Raw genomic sequence first — 21,285 nt, 5'->3', positions numbered from 1 at the left:
ATTGCTTTTTCTGATGGTTTGCCTCACAGACAGTAACAGTGAATTATGGTTTAGAATTCATTTAAATCAATTCAGAGTCATCAAGTAGCACACGGGTTTGTTTTTCTTTAGCATCCTATTTCTATTTTTGTGCAGATCTGAAGCTAAACACCCACAGTTACTGCACTGTCTGAGAAAAGCTCTCACTTACAGTGTTGTATGATAAGACTATCAATTTGTGGCTCATTCATTATTCTGTTGTGAGGAAAAAAACTTTTTCCTCTACCAGCTTAGGTTCTGTGATTGGGTGCCTGCAAATTAACTGAGAAAAGACAGCTTAGCAGAAAAAAGACAAAGTTTATTCCTGTACATGGGAGCATGCAAAGAAGGTACCTCTGAACAGCTAGAGTTTAAAGTTTATTTATCTTAATAAGAAAAGTCATTAATAGGACTTTATGGGAAAGCAACAACATGGTGGGAAATGAATGAGAAACAAGTAGAAGGCAGAAAGTTTTGAAAAGCTGTTGTTTATATAGTATTCTCATCCAGGTACAAGTGGTCCTAAACCTCCCCAAGAGGGAATTATGGCAGCTGTATTTTCAAGAGGCTTGGCTTAAGTCAGCAGAGGAGTAGGTTTTTTTCTACAGCTACTATTTATTCAGATGTTTTCAGCTGGAAATAATCTTCCTGTCACATTAGTGGGTCCAAGTGGATCCCATGAATTCACTCAACAAATATTTATTGGGCACCTGCTATGTGGAAGGCACTCTTCTAGGTGCTGGGAATCTAGCAGAGAACAAAACAGAGGAAACCCCTGCCCTCATGAGCTTACATTCTAGTGGGAGACTGATAGTCAATAAATAAAATATTTGTATGTTTGATAATGATCAGTGTCAAGGAGAAAAATTAAGCAGGGAAGGATTTGGAGGTTACAGTGTAACACAGTGTGTAATTTTAGACAAGGAGACCAGGGAAGGGAACATGTGAGTAAAGATCCAAGGAAGGAGAGAGCTATCAAATGAGATATTTGTACCTAAAGCATTTCTAGTATTCTGTTAATGTTGTTCATAGATACCGATGTGCTTAGCATTTTCAAATTAATAAGGCAATACAGACTGAAAATTAGCAAAGCTACCATCTGGGTCTTTGGGGTGACTACTCATCTAAGGTAATTAAGTCCCAGGGGAATGGCATGGCTTCTTAGAAGGTGATTGTTTTACTCTGGGTCCTTGACGATGCATGGGCGAAGTGAATCACCACATCGTTGCTTGGCCTTGTCAGTACAGTCTTCCTACGCTCATTCTCTTCCCAGTGCCCGTTTAGACTGTTCTGGGTGGGCAACAAGAGAGGGCTGATTCCAGAAGTGTTCCCATCATTGCTTCAAAATGCAGTCGTCTCCCTTAGCAACAACCTGATCTGCAAACCCATTGCCATAGAAATAGAATGCAAACTATATAAGCAGTGTAATTTTACTTTTTATTCTTTAAAACACTCTATCCCTCCACCCCTGCCTTCTTTTTCTCCACATTTGACATTAGACAGACCCTGCCTTCACTTGGCCCTTGCCCTTTGCCCTATTCTACTTTTCTGGTCATCACATAGGTAATTCTCCATCCTTATAGGCCAGGGCAGTTTTCTTAAACATGCCTTTTCAATTTATATCTCTATATTGTAAGAATAGACAGAAGAGATTTAAAAAAAAAACAAACAAAGAGAGCAAGCAGCAATTAGCCATTGGAATGATTTTCACTATGACTACTTTGTTTAACAGGAGTCAACCTCTATGCCTAATAAATATTTTTTCAAGAAAAGAATAGCTTTTTTTCATTTTTTATTTTTTAAATTGGAGTATAGTCAGTTTACAATGTTGTGTTAATTTCTGGTGTACAGCAGAGTGATTCAGTTATATATATTCCTTTTCATATTCTTTTTCATTATAGGCCATTACAAAGTATTGAATATAGTTCCCTGTGCTATTCAGTAGGACTTTATTATTTACCTATTTATAGTAGTTAGTATCTGCAAATCTCAAACTCCCAATTTATCCCTCCACTTCCCCCCTCTCCTTTCCTCCCTGGTAACCACAAGTTAATTTTTTATGTCTATGAGTCTGTTCCTGTTTTGGAAATCAGTTCATTTGTGTCATTTTTTAGATCCCACATATAAGTGATATCATATGGTGTTTTTTTCTTTCTTTCTGGCTTACTTCACTTAGTATGACAAAAAAGAATAATCTTTTGATGGTTTACATTCCTGAGGGAAACTAAAGCTTGAGCAGTGTCATTGAGGCTTAATTCTTCACTATACGCTAAGAGTATCCTTGTGGCAAAACTCCTCTCAGTCAAAAATAAACGGATACTGACTTTAAATGTTTTGTTTTAGCGCCTGGTTTTAAAAAAGGTTCCCATCAAATCTTCTATTGCCTGATTGATTAGTTAAACAAATAATCACTGAGCATCTACTACAAGCCAGATAAGGCTAAGACTAGGGACAGAGCAATTAAAGATGAAATCTGGGTTCTCAGAGAGCTCAGAGTGCAGATTGGAATGCAGATTGGATAATTGAAAATTGCATGAGAGAGGGAGGGTAGAAGGCCTTGGGAGCACATTAGACCAGAATCTAACCCAGCTTTGGAGGGTCAGCTGGATAGTTCAAGAGAGCTTCCTTGTTTTGAAGGATGAGGCAGAATTACCTAGGTAGAAAACCCACATGTGTAAAGGCACAAAGATCTAGGGAACCTCACTGAGAGTTTTTGGAAGAGATTGATGAGACAGAAGAGGCAGCAATAAGATCCTGAAGGGCACTGATGCCAGGCTCAGGAGTTTTGGACTTGATTCTGAAAGTAATGAGGAACCAATAAAGCAGAGGCGGTGGTATGAACATGGGAAAGCTCACTTTGAACTTTGGAACTTTGGGCTTTAGAAAGTTCACTGTCAACTAAATGGAGAATGAATTGTGGAACAGGGAAACAAGAGGGAGGGCAAGGAGGCCAGTTAAAATTCTGTAGAATTAGTACAGAAGCAAGGAGAGCCTGATCTCAGGCAAGAGCAGTGAGGATCAATCTGGTGGTATTTGGCATCAATTTATTATGGAGAGTAAGGGAAAGGGAAGAATGGAGTCTAAGATGGCCAACAGATGTCTACTGTATGTCTGGTTGAGTAAGCAAATTGATGTTCAGTGGTACTGACAGTATGTTGGGACACCTTTAGATACTGGTGTTTGGAAATAAACTAAGATGCGCCTTATAAGTTCTTATGCATAAAAGGATTTCCCTTTAGCATTGGTAGTAGAAAGAACACAGAATCTGGAATCTGATGAGCTGGGTTTAAACCACTGCTCTGACATACTTTCACTGGAAGATATTTCTGATCATTTGTAAATTGGAGCTAATCGTAGATCTTCCCTACTGTGACACAGGCTTATTATGACCATTAAATGAGGTAGGTTACTGAAAGTTGATTTGTTTTCTTTTAAATTATAGTGCATTATAATAATGTAAGGTGGTGGTAGTACTGAGTCCAGTGTGTAAGTTTCTGTTCCTCTGATAGGCCACACTAACAAAGATAAGCTACTTTGGTGATGGTCCCTGCCCTGCCTCCTGCTGGCCAGGGTCCTGGCTGGTAGATTTCCAGCACACACATCATAGCCTGGTGGAAGTCTGGACCACAGGAACTGGGTGTGGAGACTTGGGCTCCTTCAGGTGGAATTTTTGGACTATAGTGTTTACTGCCTGGTGGTGAATTGTTTCCTTACATATTTAAAATTTTTGGATTGTGAGCTCAATTTCATTGGTGCATCACCAATGACTCCTACATAGCCTGTATTGAGGGAGTCTTCCTTTTAAATGTTTTTCTTTGTTTCTCTTGGCACTCCAGGGATTTCCCAGGCTCAAGACCAATTATGGGTATTAGGATAAGTGTAAATTTGAACTCCAGACAGCATGAGGATCAGCCGATAATTGAAAGTATTCAGAAGAGACTTGGTTTTGACCAGTTTGGTGTAAGACAAACAAACTTTTTATCTCCCAGTGTAGTAGGCTGACTTTTTTCTAATCCACCCTTTCACCAATTTATAGTCCTTCAAAGACCCTAGTTTTGTGTTCCACCATTTCACATTACATAGGCACACAGCCTCATATCCCCAATGGGCATTAAGACCAAAGTCCAAGATAAGGAATTGGTGAACTATAGCCCAGGGACCAAATCCTGCTCACCTCTTCTCTTGGTAGATAAAGTCTTATTGGAACACAGCCACGCCCATTTGCTTATAAATTGACTGGGCCTTTGACAATGGCAGAGTTGAGTCACTGCCACAGAAATCGTATGGCCCACAAATCTAAAAATATTCTTTATAGAAGGTGTTTGCCAGTCTCTGGCCTAGATTAGTAAGACTGAAAGCTCTGCCCTCATCCCCACCCCTTGGGCTGCAGGACATGAGTTCTTGTGATTATCCCTTTTGTGTTCCTTTTCTCTTTATTTCTAGCTCCTTTTTTTTTTTTTTTTTTTTTTTTGTGATCCCAGCTAGGCATAAAGGTATGTCTATTTTATCTAGGAATTTTTGGCAGGAAAGTTTTCACATGCCTAGCCTACCATATTGCCCAAACCAGAAGTCCTTCTACTGTCTTTGGATAGTAATGTATTCTTCTTTTTTTGAATTTTCTTGACCCTTTAACTTGATCATTTAAAAATTTCTTTGTTTTCTAATGCAATTCTTTAAGGCCATGAAGTTTTCATCTACATAATTCTATGTCTGTCGTATTTGATATGTTATGCTCTCTTTGTCATTCTTTTCAACTATTTTGTAATTCCCAGGATCATTTCCTTTTTAATCCATTGATCATTTTAAACTGCAATAGTCAGTTTTCAAATATATTTTTGACTATCTTATTTTTAGTATCTTGTGGTCAAAGATCATGGTCTTTATAATATCTATTCCTTGATATTTGTTGAAATTTCCTTTGTGGCTTAATATGTGACCAATTATTACATATTTTTCATTTATGCAGGAAAGGAATTTATGTCTGGGTACAGGGTTCTCTCTGTGTATGTTATACCAAACTTGTTATTTGTGCCATTAGGGTCTCTATTTTGAATTTGTTGCTAGATAGATCAGTTTCTAAAAGAGTTCTGTTAAAACCTATTGTGGTTTATATTTGTCTATCTGTCTTTGTAATTTTATCAGCTTTCTATATTTGAAGGCTATGTTGTTAGTGAGTGTAAAAATTTATGATTGTTACCCTCCTTTGGGTTATTTACTGGCCTTAATGTTAAATTTCCTGGTTTATGAATGTTACAAATCAGGTTTTTTTAAATGGCTAACTCAAACCCTTCTGTGAGTTAAATGTAGCCATGGGCTTACAGCTTTATACCCCAGCAAAATGTAGACAAAAGAATGAACTTGTTCTGATGTTCCCTTCTGCTGGTCTTAGTTTTACATTGGGTTTCTATAGAGACATGTCTTGATCATTTGATGACCCTGAATCCTGTAGTTCAAGTCCATGACAAAAGATATGCTTTTGTGTTTGTTGCCTCTGAGAAGGTCCCTCCCAAATGTCACTATACCCCTTTCATCTTGATCCAGTTTTCCATATTCGACTGGCATGCTTTGACAGTTTGGGGGTTTAAAGGTGTTCATCAAAATGAAATTTTTTTTTACATCAAAAATGAAATTTTTCTTCCATTTTTCAAAGTGTTTTTTAATCTTGGGGAATTGGGAATTGGGGCTGAAGTACAAATAATCCTTGCTTTACTATTGTCAACTTGTAAGACCTCAAAATATTCTTCTTACCCAAAGGCTTTCGGTGGTTTTATTCTCCTGACAGAGTGTGAAATACTTTCATAGTACCAAAAGCAGAAAACCAAAAGTTTAATTAGATGTGATATATTGATAGACATTGATGCTAATCATACTCATCTCCAGAATCAATGGAAAACAGGGTTCAGTGGGTCAAAGAAACCAAGTGGGCTTTTGGAGGAGCACTTTGGTGAATTTAAATACATAGTTCCCACTGTATTCATAACAGTTGTGAGAACATGAACAGACAATGCTTTAGGGTCAGTCTATTTTTTTGTTCTTGAAACTGTTTCTTAGAATTTAGTCTTATTGTTTCCCTGATAAAGCCACTTGATTAAATAAGGAAAAATGCTTTTGGAAAAAGTTGACGTTTAAAATGTGGACTCCAACTAATATTTCCATCTTCTCCCATTTTTCCTTTCGTAGTATGACTATGAATATGATGAAAATGGTGACAGAGTCGTTTTAGGAAAAGGCACTTACGGGATAGTTTATGCTGGTCGAGATCTGAGCAACCAAGTCAGAATCGCCATTAAGGAGATCCCAGAGAGAGATAGCAGGTACAGTAATCGTGGTTCATGAAAGCTGTTTTCTAAGATATTTGGGTTGTTAATAGCATTTAAAAATATTTTGGTGGTCTAATTAATGAAACTCTGAAAACTCTACTGCTTTAATTAGCTCCCTTTGAGGTTTAGCTGCTGCATCATTCAGTGAGTCAGTACAAGACTGGTGAGGAAGGATGGCATCTCCGAGGCAACCAGGACAGGACGTTCAAAGAACAGAGAAGAGAATGGCCCTTGTGTGTCGGGATCAGGTTATGTTGGATAATGGCTGGTTTACTATACAGATAGATGAGGAATAATCACCATCAGAAATGGTTTGAACCAGAGGTTCCAGCATGTAAGGAGAATTAGTAATCATCACTCATCCTAAACTACAAGGAGAAAACTGAACAAAATGAAAAATCAGCTACGCTTCTTGGAGCTGTCAGAAAAGTGATGTCACAGGACAAACCAATGCCCCCCAAATTGGAGACCATCATAAGACAGTCCCACTACTTTTGCAAGTTTTGCCTCCAGGAGCTCTATCAGGTCCTCACAAAGAAAATCTGTGAAAATCTCCCTCTCCCAGGCTTCCTGCAGGGGTAGGGGAAAATAACCATTTTGAAATCTACCTGAGTGTTCTGTTTTTAACAAAGCCTGCCCTCAAGGGAAACTATTTTACCAGAGCCTAAACTCTGTGTCATTTTAACCTAACCAACCTGGGGAAAGAGAAATGCCCAACTGCAGCCCACTCTAGCCATCCTGTCCCATCTAAGTGGGGACTGAGAAACATTTGTGAAGTTCACAGCCCAGTGGCACAGGCTCACTAAAAGACAGAGACTAATTCACAAAACCATAGCACAAGGCTTCCCTCCCCCTACACCTCGCCACCACACCACTAAAGGTTTATTCAAAAGAGTTCCTTTTACTGAATATATCAGGTCCAGCTTCCCACCAAAAATGACAAAGCACACTGAAAGGCAAAAAACACAGTTTGAAGAGACAGAGCAAGCATTAGAACCAGACTCAGATATGACAGGGATGTTGTTAACTATCAGACTGGGATTTTCAAACAACTGTGATGAATATGCTAAGAGCTCTAATGGAAAAAGTAGACAACCTACAAGAACAGATGTCAGTGTAAGTGGGGAGATGGAAATTCTAAGAAAGAATCAAAAAGCAATGCTAGATGTGGAAAATACTGTAATAGAAACAAAGGTTGCCTTTGACGGGTTGGACACGCCTCAACCTCTGAGCTTGCAGGTATGTCGATAGAAACTTCCAGAAGACAAGTAAAGAGAAAAAAAGCTGAAAAAGAAAATTCAAGAACTGTAGGACAATGACAGAAGTTGCAACATACCTTGTGGGAATACTAGAAGGAAAAGGGAGGGAGAAGAACAGAAGTATTTGAGGACATGGTTTGAACCACACAAAGTAGGGCTCTCTGCTCTAGTGCTCTGTCCTATCCTTTCTTCTCCAAGCAACAATTCTTTCTTAATCTTATGATTTCTGCTGCCTCAAAGCTTCTCTTACGTGTTCTCTTCATAAAATAGTTGCTCTTACAATCCATTAGACAGAATTTCTATGTGTTGCAGATTCAATCTCTGAAAGAAAGAGGATTGGATTGAGTTTCTTATTATAATATTTCTCTCTTTTTTTAAAACATTCTTTCTTATTTGGCCAAACTTTAATGTTGAGCTGCATCACAGACACATTTTAGCTGCCCCTCCACTCTACACTTTTTGGCCATGATGATAGGGTCACATAATCAGCTTTCTTAGAAAGGACACTCCCCTGAGCTACCTGGATTTACCCAGCTTCTTCACCTGTAAATATAAAAGGCACCTCAAGGTTAACATGACCTTGTTAAAAAGACCACAAATAATAAATGCTGGAGAGGGTTTAGTGAAAAGGAGACCCTCCTACGCTGTTGGTGGGAATGTAATTTGGTACAGCCAATATGGAAACCAGTAAGGAGACTCCTTAAAAAACTAAAAATAGTTACCCTATGATCCAGCAATCCCACCCCTGGGCATATATCCAGAGAAAACTCCCATTTGTAAAGACTCATGCACCCCAGTGTTCATAGCACTGTTTGCAATAGCCAAGACATGGAAGCAACGCAAATGTCCATCAACAGATGATTGGATAAAGGTTAACATGGCCAAAACTGAACTGTGGATTTTTACTTGCAAATGTACTCGACCTGCGGTATTCCCTATCTCTCAGTTCATCTCACCCCATCCATCCAGCTGTTCAGACTACCAGGATTCATTTGGATTCCTCTCTGTTTCACTCTATGTTGCTCCATCATAAGTCCTACTGTTGTCTCAACCTCTAATTCTGAATCTTTCCACTCTGTCCCATCACCAGCCTAAGCCTTTGGGTCTCCCACCCAAAATCCTTACTGCAGCTCCTTCATAACTAGTCTCTGCTTTCACTCTTTCCTCCACCTCAGCTCCTTCCTTTCTCAGAGAAGGCACAGAGATATTTTTCCAGTTGACATCACATCATGTCAGTACTACTTAAAACCCTTCAATTGATTCTTATGTAACCAGCATAAAACCCAGAACCCTTAGTATAGACATCTGCCTCCCTCTGCGGCCTCACCTCCTCCACTGAAGCCCCACACACCTCTCTTTCCTCCAGGCCCACCAAGGCTCTGTCCCCAGATTTCAGCAGGATTGCCTCATTTTCATCAGTTGGGTCCCAATTCAGTTCTCAAGCCCTCAGAGAGGCTTTCTCGGATTCCCTAACCTGAAAAAGACCCCCCTGTCAGCAATCAGTGTCCCAGACCTCAGCCTCTCCATCCTTGCTGCGTGACTTTGACAGGTGGCTGCTTTGCCTCCAGCCTCCGTATCGGCATTCCAGGCAGGAAGAGGAAGAAGGAAAACAAACGTCCTCAGAAATGTCCAGCATACTTTCACCTCTACCTCATTGGCCAAAAGTGACCACCCCTAACTGCAGGGACTGCTAGAAACTCAGCAGCTTTTAAGCTGACGAGTTGTTTCTCCAAACAACATCGCAGAAAGAGGGAAGAACAGATATTAAGTAGGCAAACAGCTTTTACTGTCTGCCTCATGTATGGATTCAATTTTATGTGTTCTGTGATATTTTTGCCGAGTTTCCCCTTTGTTAATTCATGAGAGATATATGAATTCTTACGGAATGGTGATAGAAACTATTCATTAAATATCTAGGGTAATATATATAAATTTGTCATATTACAATTTTTGTTAAATATTCCTATAGGTTTTTAAGTAGTATATACACAGAGTAGATTTTTAAGCAATATAAAATTTTAAAAGAGTTGTCACTATCAAATTGCTGCAAACTCATTAATCTTTAGCAACATGCCCTCCCTTCCCACCACCAGATAAATTTAAGTAGGTACTTGGAAGAAAACCACTTTTAAAACCATCTTTGTAGCTCGAGTTTATTCAGCTGCCAGTGTGCACACACAGAGTACATGAACACCAACAAAGTACCGTTTAGCATAATGTGGGCTGTTTGAAACTGACTTGCGTGACAAGTCCTTCTCTTGAACAGCTGGCGTGGGGCATCTTTTTGTGACCTATTAAAGAAGGTTACAGTGAAATACATCATATTATTGTGAGATACAGCACACAAAGTTATTTCCATCTGTGTGCCCTGGAGAGGTTTCGAGGTTGCCTTTAAAAAGGTAGCGATTACAAAGGATAATTGCTAAGGCGGGAGGGTGATGTGAATAATGCATGATCCCACATACACCAAACACTGCTTTCTGTAGGGAAGGATCATAGCAACAAAAACAGCGTCTTCTATGTTTCCCTCACACTCTAAAAACACTTTTGTTAGCGCCTAAGAGCAAGCTGGTGGATTTTAAGGACACTCTCATAATCTACCCCGACTACTTGTTAACCTCAGGTTGGCTTCTTCCACTAACATTCTACACACCCCTGAACTGTTTTCACTTCAGTCAGGTATTTCCACTCAGCTATATATGAGAGCCATCTGAGAAACTTAAAAAAATACTCAGACCCTCTACCCCAAATTCTGGGTCATGGGTGGGTAGGTCATGGGCATAGATATTTTTAAAAATCCTTCTGGGAGATGCAAATTTCCAGCCAAGGTTGGGAACCACTGGTTTGCTTGGTTGTATCTGACTCAAGAGAGAGGCTCTGGAAACATGTATGATTTAATAATTTTTCAAAGCTAAATGCACGTAAGTATCTCTGATTATCTGTACCATTTCTTCTTTCCATTGTCAAAACTAATTGAGAAGAAATGGGATTTTCTTGTAATTCCCATAGACATGCTTAGCTTATGGACCTGAACAAATTATAATTTCATGCTTATTCAGTGCTTGGCACTTCTTTCACTTACTCTTAGAATTGCTGGGTGTTACTAATCGTTTCCGTATTGGAGGAGAGTTCTTATTCTTAGCTAGGATGAATCCTGACTATCATTGTAACTTTTGAGCTATCCTTTGATTATGTAATGGGGGGGTTATACTTGTTTCTCCAGTATCTTACATTTAAACGTTTATGATTGATATTTAATAGAGGGTCAGGAGGTGGGAGCCCTTTAATTATCATAAACTGAATTAGCCTCTTTAGATTATTTAGTCATCTTGATCTGTGAAATCTATAGATTTGGCCCAATATTGCCACTAGTTTACCTCATACATATCAAGAGCAATCTTATTAACTAGCGTTAAAGAGTTTTAAACTCTGTGGAAAAAGCAGCGTGCAGATACCTTCATAGCAGAGAATTATGACCTAAGTATCTTGTTAGTAGCACTAGATACTGGTGTTTCTTGTGTTATCTCATTCAAGCAATAATCAAATTGGTTTTGTTGTCTTTAACCAATATCTTGTTAAGGGGTTTAGTTTAATTACCAGCCTTTAGTTCCTAGAGCAATTCTAAAGAAAAATAAAATGAGTTAAAGGTCTAATATACAAGTCAATTTTTGTTGTTGTTGTTGTCAGCTTTCTGGTAATATTTCACAGATTATCAGTTTGTTTAAATTAAATGAATTTGGATTTTTGTAACCTACTAATTGCTTTAGCTTTATAGTCTATGCTGATAAGCTTTGTGAAAATAGTTTTATCCAGTACTAACTGATTCTAGTATTTGTTATTGGCACTCAAAAAAAAAATCCATTCTGCTTATGTAGATACACCATCGTAAGATCTGACCATTTCTTGGGTGTAGGACTGAAGCAAATGATGAGGCATCAGGCTTGTATTTTATGTTTTAGTGGTTAGTGCCTTTCACACCTGTAGCCTCCATTATATAACAGAAAAAAAAAACTAGGGAATAGCTTTGAGTATCTGTTTATGTTTATCATTGCTGACACCCTACCATAGTTATTTATACAATAATTATATTAATATAACATATAGTAATATATTACTCTAATATTTAGGATTGTTAAGAGCCTACAAGCTTTATAATACTTCAGATAATCATCGAAAGTGTTGTTCTGTCTCTTCCAGATATATCAAATACTTTCATCTTATAATTTGATAAAGCAACATATACTGAGTACATGATTTTGAAGTCTGGCTTAAAGCTGGTCTTTCAGTATGGAGGCTTGGTTAGGATTTGAGATAATAGAATTGGTTAGAATAGAATTAAGGAAACTCAGCATATAAATGATTTTATGTTTTCTATTGAAGAGTTGGTAGGCCCTTCAGTAAGTTCCAAAATGAAAATTAAAATTATTTGCAATTTTTATCTTCCTGGGAAAGAATCTCCTGGAATAATAAAGTAATGTTATGAAGCCAGTGGAACAGAAAGTCACGTTAATGTGGACAGTGAGCTGTGCGGATGATTTCAGTTTTCCTGGATTCAAATCTTAGCTCTGTCACTTACTAGCTTTGAGATCCTGGGAGGATTAGTCATCCTGTCTGTGAATCAATCTCCTTATCTGTAAAATGAGCACCTTAGTAGTACCTTCCCATGGGGTTGTTGTGAGGAGTGAGTTAATGTATACAAAAGGCCCAGAACAGTACCTGACACGGTTCCCCTCAGACCTTACCATGGCTCCAACTTCACAGAATTTCTGTGATGAGAAATAAAGACCTTAGATGGTCGTGTTTGATTTTGTACATACGGGCATATGTTTAGCTGGCATTTTCAGTTCGTATTGCCTAAATGTGTACGTGAAAGTCTGGCTATGTAATTAGCTCACTGGTATCTGCATGTCCTTTAGATACTCCCAGCCCCTACATGAAGAAATAGCATTGCACAAGCATCTCAAGCACAAAAATATTGTCCAGTATCTGGGCTCCTTCAGTGAGAATGGTTTCATTAAAATCTTCATGGAGCAGGTCCCAGGAGGTAAGAGAAGGTTTTCTTCCTTTTAAAAATACAAGTTTCTACTAAGTACAAACAAATAAACTACAAGGATATATAGTACAACACAGGGAATGTAGCCAATGTTTTATAATAACTATAAATGGAATATAACCTTTAAAAACTATGAATCACTATGTTGTATTCCTGAAACTTATATAATATTGTACATCCACTATACCTCAATAAAGAAATAAAATAAAAATATAAATTGTAGGAAAACTTCAAAAAAATACTTTAAAAATGTGTGTTTCTAGAGCCTTGAGGAGTAAAATTGAATAGGATGTACAAATTTATAGTTCTTAATTTCTTTAAATTAAAAGAAAAATTAGACATGTGATGTTACCTTACAGTTTATTAGGGGACAATAAATAAATATCAGAACTATTTTAGTGTCAGTCATCATGACTTGGATTCAGGTTAGCATTTGATTGGCCCTTTACTTCGACTGTATTTGATAATGACCATCTTCAGAACTGGGACACTTTCCTATTGATATCTGAGCCCAAGTGCAGAGTACAGTACCCAGGCCACCGTGAATAACCAACAAATATTAGTTTACATTAATGTTACATCATTAATGTGCCGTGAAGAACTCATTTGGATAAGATTTTATCCACTGTTCCTCCCTACTTGCAGGAAGTCTTTCTGCTCTTCTTCGGTCCAAATGGGGCCCGCTGAAGGACAACGAGCAAACCATTGGCTTTTATACAAAGCAGATACTGGAAGGATTAAAATACCTCCATGACAATCAGATAGTTCACCGGGATATAAAGGTAGGATGCAATAGGATTCGGTTTCCTAAGTTCCTTGATGGGTAATTGTTTTATTTGCAAAAGTCATGTCGTGTTATAGGTATTAATTTGAAATGATAAATAAATAAATTGTAGAAACAGCAGAAATATATCACTCTGCCCTTGAATCAGTTATTCAAGTCTTGTCTCTTCTACTCAAGGAATAAACTCCTTAACCATGTTCAACCAACAAAGACTGAGTTTCTACCACATGTCTGGCACAGTTTTACGTGCTCTGTGGGGCTGGTGGCTCAGCAGAACAAAATTAAACAGGAGATGGTCCCTGCTTCTGAGGCTCTCACAGGCTGGTTGACCTTTAAATCCTTGCCGGTAGTAGCTAGTCAGTAAATATTTGTTGAATTAATGGGTGAATAGTTACAAGGAAAAAAAAAAATCCCCACATCTCACAAGTATCATACACTCATGAGTTGAACTAAAATTAGATAATTTACCAAATTCTCTTTAAAAAGAGACTATTCAGAACTGATAAATTTATGACAAAGTCTGGACTATATTGAAAGCAAGTTCATATGACTTCCCTAAAACCAACCCAAATACCCATTTATTTGTGCTGTCCCTAAATATTCCTGGAAAAGAAATAAAATAACATAGAAAAGAAAGTAAAGTGACTTGGAAGTTGTAAGTATCATAATTTAACTCATCATACCTGTATCAAACACAGACAGCTCCTACATTCTGTAACCCACAGCAAGCTCTAAGTAGGAACCACGTTTGACCTTGTGACCTGAGTAGCAGCTTGTGAACTGATAACATATAAACAAAAATGGTGTCAAGAATTCACTATTGAGAGTAACTGTTAATAAAGAGGACAAAATTTGTGTCCTTGTTTGCTGTAAGGACACCTTTTCTTATTGGACTTTCAAGGCAACAGCAAGCAGTGTTAGAAGAAAGATAACATTTGTGATTAAAACTCTCTCTTCTCTAGGGTGACAATGTGTTGATTAATACCTACAGTGGTGTCCTCAAGATCTCTGACTTCGGGACATCAAAGAGACTCGCTGGCATAAATCCATGTACTGAAACTTTTACTGGTATGTTTTTGCAATGGTGATACAGATCTTATGTAATTAAAGCAATAATTTCTGCGTTTGAGCATAACATGAGAGGTAAATTTAGTCTGTGTTCTCACAGATATTAATGCTGATATCTTTTGATGCTCACTGAAAAATGTTATACACAATGTGATCTGGCCCCTTTCTTACCTTGTGTTTACATGACTTGCTCAGTTTCCTGCTTAATGCTACTGAAGATTTTTTTTTAACTCTCAATTTGTTATTGATTTTTCTTTTCATGTCATTACTTCTCTCCTGGTTGGTCTACAACCACTGTAATCCTGACAAGATTTATTTTTTTAACATTTCTTTGGCCCAGCCTCTCTCAGATCCTTACTCACACCTTAATCATTTCCCATTTGGACTCTGAGTTCTCTCTTTCCTAATCTGTTTACTCCCTGTGGTTTCTTCTCCTACTCACAACATAAATAACTGTAAGATTTCGATTCAGAAAAAGGAAGTGACTCACTCACTCAAAAGTGGGGTGGGGAGAAAGCCTTCCTGAAAAATTAGGCAATGCAGCCACTGAGCTGCCTCTGGAGCAGAATCCTGCGAGGGTGGAGACAAAGTGACTTCCAGAAAGGTAGCAGTAGCCAAGAGGAGACTGAGGCTTGGAGAGATTCACGACAGCCCAACAGTTATAGGGAAGGCATCTGGAACGTCAACCCTGCTCTCCACCCCATTCTGCTGATTCTCATGAAGTGTTATGTTCTTGTTATCATCATCAGAGAGAGATTTAGTCAAAAAAAGAAAAAGGAATAATGAATAATCTTTGATCTAATATAAAGCAAAATGGTCAGATGCCACCGTTTCTGAATTCTGTGAGGCAGGTGGCAGTATGAGGATTTTGCAGATGAGGAGATTGAGCGAGAGAAGATACCAGAGCCATGAGTTACAAGGGTTTGTTAACAAGAGAACTCAAGAGAATCTGAGTTAATCTTCCCTTCGCTCTTTGCTTTGATCTTCTTGCTCCAGTCCATCTTTCTCTCCACCTTGCTGAAGTATCTATTCTGGAACCCTGGAAAGGGGAAAGGAGGAAAGAGAAATTCTCTAAGTTTTCTCCTCAGAACATTCAGTCAGCAACGTCACTGACCCAATTCCTACTCTCACGGCAGTGGGTATTTCAGGGCACAGAGTTAAACACATTTAGAATATATTTTTTGAACAAAATTAATCCTATCCTTTTAGAAATTCCATCTTTTTAGTAACTTTAAATATCCTTACATTTCTTTTCCTCATACTCCCTCCATTTGGCAATAGACACTTTAGATGCTGCCAAGATTCAGTAACTTCCTGAGAGGAAAATCCTTACGTTCAGACACTTTATTTGGCAAGATGTTAATATCTTTTGCTTATCTTGAAAACATTTTTTTTAATCCCCAGAGAAATTGTAGTAAAGCAGTCCTCCCAGAATCCTTTGCTTGTACTTCTCACACTGGCCTCACATGATGTGACCTGAGTGACACGTATGGGTGGGTCTGTCTCCAGCGCTGATCACAAGAGCCTGGGTGTGCAGGCCTCACAGCACGAGTTCAATGCTGGCCAAGTCACAGGTGTGGTGACCTCTGATGAACTGAGTTGAAAGACACTGACCTGTTTGACTTCTTGGTGACTTGGGGAGAGGGAAGATGGCAGTGACATGTTATTTCATTGAAATTCATATATCAACCCTAGTCCTTAGGTATTATTATCCCAGTATATAGTGAGAAAATTAAGGTTCAAAGAGGTTAATAACTTGCTTGAGGTCACAAAGCTTGTAAGTGAAAGAGCTACAGTTCAAACTAGACTTAACACGCCAAGTAGAATTAATTGTCTTCTCCCCAAACCTGTTCCACCCACACTATTCTCTGTCTCAGCTGGCCACTCCAGACTTAGAGTTGTTCATGGCACTTCTCTCACTCCAACTCAATCCACTGAGGAAACCTATTAGTTCTGCCCTCAGAATGTGTCCAGATCTGGACCAGTTCCTCACGGCCTCCACGGCTACCACCGGGCTCACCTCTCACCTTCATGGCCTCAGTATCCTGTTCCCCCTGTTTCTACTCTTGCCCCTACTGTCTACCCTCAACACACAGCCAGACAGATCCTTTAAAAACATAAATCAAGTCCTGTCACTCAGAGATCTCGATGGCTTTCTGTTTTCTGAGTAAACAAACACCAGAGCCCTTCCAATGGTGGACAAGGCTCTGACCTACTCGGAGCCCGTTACCTTTCTGACCCGGTTTCTACTCTTCCCCACCTGGCTCACTCTTGCACCTGAAACACAGGCCTTCCTGCACTTCATTGCACCAGGTGGGTCCTGCTGCAGGGCTTTTGTACATGCTTTTCCTTCTGTAACACTCTTCTCCCAGCTATCTGCATGGCTAAGTCCCCTTGCACGCCTTCAAGTGTAAACTCAGATATCATCTCAGTGAGGCCTGTGACCACCCTGATTCCCATGGCAGCCCTCCCCTGAGCACTTCTGATCTTCATCCCCTACTTTTTTTTTTAATCATAACACATCACTTTCTAATGTATCATATAGTTTACTTATTTATAATGTTATACTTTGTTGTCTGTCTCCCACTTCAAAAATGTAAGCCCCCGGAGCCCAGGGATTTCTGTCTGTTTAGGTCCCTGCTATATTATGAGTGCCTGGCCCATTGTAGGCCCTCAGTATAGATCTACTAAATGAATGAGTGGATGTAGAGTGACATCAAAGTGTAAGCTTTTAGTCACTAACTTGTAGTGGCTCCCCAGCTGGTTGTAGTGGCAAAAAAATTCTAAAATAGATAATTTTAAGGTAATTTTTTAAATGTTAATGAAGATATATGAAGTATGGGTTTTAGCTTTAATACTCTCACTTGTTTTCTTTAGTCTAATGTTCAGATTGGCTTGCATCTTCATTATCCAGCTCTGTAAATCTCTTTATATAAAACATTGTGTCGCCCTTGTGGAGTGAAGAGAGCAGATTTGAACGCATGACTAAACCTGCTGTTGTTTTTTTTTTTTTGCTCTATGGGGGATAAACATAATTGGCAGATACCACTCTTTGAAATATTATCTGATGAATACAAATTTTGCATAATTTATTGTTAAGATATTACTTGAATTTTCCAATTTAAAAATTTCACTATTTTTGGTCAGTTTTAATTCCTACTCAGATATTAATACAATTTAAATTATTTCATCAATTCTGTTTTAGATCCAGAGAGGTAATAAAAGAGTGGTAGACTTCAGCCTGTATTTTCTAAATGACTACTTGAGTTTTATTTACATTATAAAACATTACACTTTGGGGGAAGCTATAAAGAGAAATCATAACAATTTTCTACTCAAGGCAGGTGATTTGAGGAGCATGGTTACCTTTTCCTTCGCCAGGTGAAATACTTCCCTCCAGTAATGTTACTGCTTTAAGTTGAGAGCAGACACGTGGAGCTGTATATGAGCATGAACACGAGCTACTGTCATGTTATGATGATGTCTGGAGGATAAACCTGGTAGGATGACAATGCTGGACAAAAATAATACACTTTTCCTTATTTTTATAAACACAGCCAATATCTATCTTTTGATAGTGGGTTTCATAGGACCTGTTTAGAGGAGATTTGTGTAGCAGTTTTCGCTTGTAAATCAGGCATGGAGCAGTCATAAAAGGTGTTGCCTGAAATTTATTAAACTGTCTGTCACTTTGGTCATGAATCAAGTAACACTGAAGTAGGCCTTTTGGCAAATGCCACAGGATTTGATGTAATTCATTATGGCACCTTGGATGGGTTCCTGTTCACTGATTATATCATTTGTGTGAGTATATCAGAAGCTGGTTGGTATGACAATTATCTGTTCCTGTTCACACCCCTGACTCACTGCTGGACGTTGAGAAATCACTCCAGACTAAAAGTAAAAACTTAGCCTCTAGTTTGAGCCAATGAGACAGTTGCAGTTGAGTATTCACCTGGGATATACCAGGCAGAACTAGAACCAGGGGTTATTGGCCCCCACTTAATGCTCTTTCCATCATACCACACTCTTCAACTCTCTGATTCCATGCAGCCTTTTAAATCTCTATATTCATTTTATTCTTCTTCACTCTGGTGATTTGTCTGTACTGATGGCTCGTGACCTGTCTTTGACCCATTAAATCTGTTATTCCGTGGACCACAGGCACGCAGCAGAAACTGCATGTTTGATTAACAGAATAAGGTACACCAAAAATGATTTACATTATATTTAACAGTGGCTTTCAGGATCTTAATGCTTTAAGGATTAAGAAAGAAGAATGAAAACAGAAGAACTAAGCATTTAACCAGGAATTGAGAAATAACAGACTGAGGAAATGGATGAGTGACCTAGATTTTTCCTAGAAAAGTCTGGAAGTATACATAAAGGGAGTCTTTATGTATTTGAAAAACTGATTACAGAAAATGTGTGTTAATGTATTTTCTGTTATTCTCAAACAACTGTTAGAAGTTTCTAAGTTTCCCAATGAAATGATGCCTCAATTATTCTCTACTATGTAGGAAATGATAAAATATCTATTCATAAACAGATAATATTAGTAAACTATTTTTATCACAAATAAGATCCATTACAAAAACTGCTATTTCTCCTTTTATTAGCAGAGAAAACTGGAACTCAAAGATGAGATATTAAGACCTGAATCATGCTTTTAAAGTTGTCTCATTTACATAAAGAAATTGAAAGTGATTAGATGTTCAGTCTATTAGATGTTCATCAGTTTTCTCTTCTTAAAGCGTAACTGTGTTTGAATTATGTCCAGGTACCCTTCAGTATATGGCACCAGAAATAATAGATAAAGGACCAAGAGGCTACGGGAAAGCAGCAGACATTTGGTCTTTGGGCTGCACGATCATTGAAATGGCCACTGGAAAACCACCCTTTTACGAACTGGGAGAACCACAAGCAGCTATGTTCAAGGTCACATTTCGTATGTTTTAAATGTCTTAAAAACCAATGGTTAAAGCTCTTTATAGCTTCTGGATGATCCATGTGTGTATGTCATATTTTTTTTTAGGCAAAAGGAAAGGGACCTAAGTAAGCATGGTCCAAGATCTAAAGTTCCAGATTCACTCCCCTCGGTCAGCACCTGTGCTTCACGTGGAGAGTCTCTCTCCACATTAGTTTTCTCGACTATCAAATGAGATTCAACATAACTGCCTTTGACCACCTTTTCACAATACAGGATAAATAACACACCACTCCACAGAAAATGATTTAAGCTCTTTGAGAAACTCAGTCTGAAAAATCTTCCACTAAGGGAGATATAAAAACATTTTTTTTATCCATGTAGGTATTAAAAAAAATTTCCTTTACTCTATCATAATAGTTGGAAGTCTCCATAGATAAAAGGGTACAATTGCTATTTTCAGTACATTAATCTTATTTTCATATATATACTCTTCTAGCCAGTTAATTTGCCCATTGGTAACTCTTTACAGAATGGGAAAGGAAATAGCCCCATCTCTCAAAATAGGGAGCCCCTGAGATGGAAATAGGCCTGAGAGAGCCTAGAGGCCACAGCTTCAACATCCAGGGACTGGGCAAAGCAGTGACCTGGCTCTGAGTCCCTGCAGCCCTCACCTGCCACTCCACGAAGCCAGAAAAACAGTGAAACCGACATCCATTTCCCAGGAAGGAAAGCTTACATGTCTGCTAGTCTCTAAGGCAGAGGACTTCTGATCACAATGTGTTATTCCTTTGCCTGTCATGGACCATGTTTCTAGCACTTACTCCGTTTGTGAATAGCCTCTTGTGAGGGGCCATGTGTTACATACCTTCTGTTTTTGTATAAAGTGTGGTTTACTTTAAGCGTGGAGACAGTCTGATGAGACACTGCTGGTACAGAAATGAATAGTGTATCCAAAACTGAGAGAATGATGAGAGCTGCCTTTCTTGACATGAATGGATGTCTTTCTCTTCTTGGGCAATCTTTCAAGTTTTCACCAATCTCTAGGACTTCACTCTGAAATGCTCTTCTGTTACCCATCGATGCCGGATTATTATACAGCATGCTTTAGACGAAATAGCATACTCTGGCACTGATTTGCAGTGTTTGAATCCAGGCTCCAACACAGTCAAGCTATTTGATGGCTTTGAGCAAATTACTAAACCTTCTTGTACCTCAGTTTCCCCATCTGTAAAATGGGTATAAACATTGTTCCTATCTAATGCAGGTTTTTGAGGAGTATATGCAATAATATGTGCAAAGCACTTAGAACAGTGTCTGGCACATAGGTGGTGCTTTATAATTGTTACAAATAATTATGTTATTATATAAGAATAAATTAGTATAAGCTATTTGATAACAGAAAAAGATTCCCCTAGGAAATTTTCTCTGTACTAAATTCATGAAAACATTATTGAAAAAAATTAGAATGACAGCAAGAAGAAAGTTCTCACTGGTATAAAAATAGAGTTTGTTTAATTTTAAGTATTTTCAAATATCTGTTTTAGCATAGGCAGTTTGAGACAGGGAAAATGTTCACAAATCATGGCAGAGGAGAAACAACACATGCTTTAAGCCAAAATGTTCAAATCCCACATCTGCCTTTTCATAAGCATGTAACCTCACCCCTGTAAGCCTCATTTTCCTTGTTGCTGTAACAAGGATAATATTTAATCCACTGGGTTGCTGGGAGGATTCAGTGAGATTCATAAATGGAAAAAGCCAAGCAGAAACCTTCGAGGGTGGAATAATTATCTCATAGTGCCGTCTACTGTCCTAAAATAATTACTGTGCTTATGTCATTGATCAAGTTACAA

At 38.4% G+C, this 21,285-nt stretch overlaps 1 protein-coding gene across 3 annotated transcripts in view; it reads left to right on the top strand.

The window, feature by feature from the left end:
• Positions 1-21,285, top strand: part of MAP3K5 (mitogen-activated protein kinase kinase kinase 5) — a 174,686-nt gene that overhangs the window by 123,040 nt on the left and 30,361 nt on the right. For all 3 annotated transcript variants that reach the window (XM_072965903.1, XM_006200085.4, XM_015235835.3), the window contains 5 exons: positions 6,199-6,332; positions 12,514-12,641; positions 13,296-13,432; positions 14,397-14,502; positions 19,283-19,440. In XM_072965903.1, the coding sequence (XP_072822004.1) occupies positions 6,199-6,332; positions 12,514-12,641; positions 13,296-13,432; positions 14,397-14,502; positions 19,283-19,440 (663 nt within the window). The remainder of the gene's footprint in view (positions 1-6,198; positions 6,333-12,513; positions 12,642-13,295; positions 13,433-14,396; positions 14,503-19,282; positions 19,441-21,285) is intronic.

Source organism: Vicugna pacos, chromosome 8 (assembly GCF_048564905.1).
Source record: "Vicugna pacos chromosome 8, VicPac4, whole genome shotgun sequence".
Taxonomy (NCBI): Eukaryota; Metazoa; Chordata; class Mammalia; order Artiodactyla; family Camelidae; genus Vicugna; species Vicugna pacos.
Note: the sequence above shows the minus strand (reverse complement) of the source record. Positions and strands in the feature narration are given on the sequence as shown.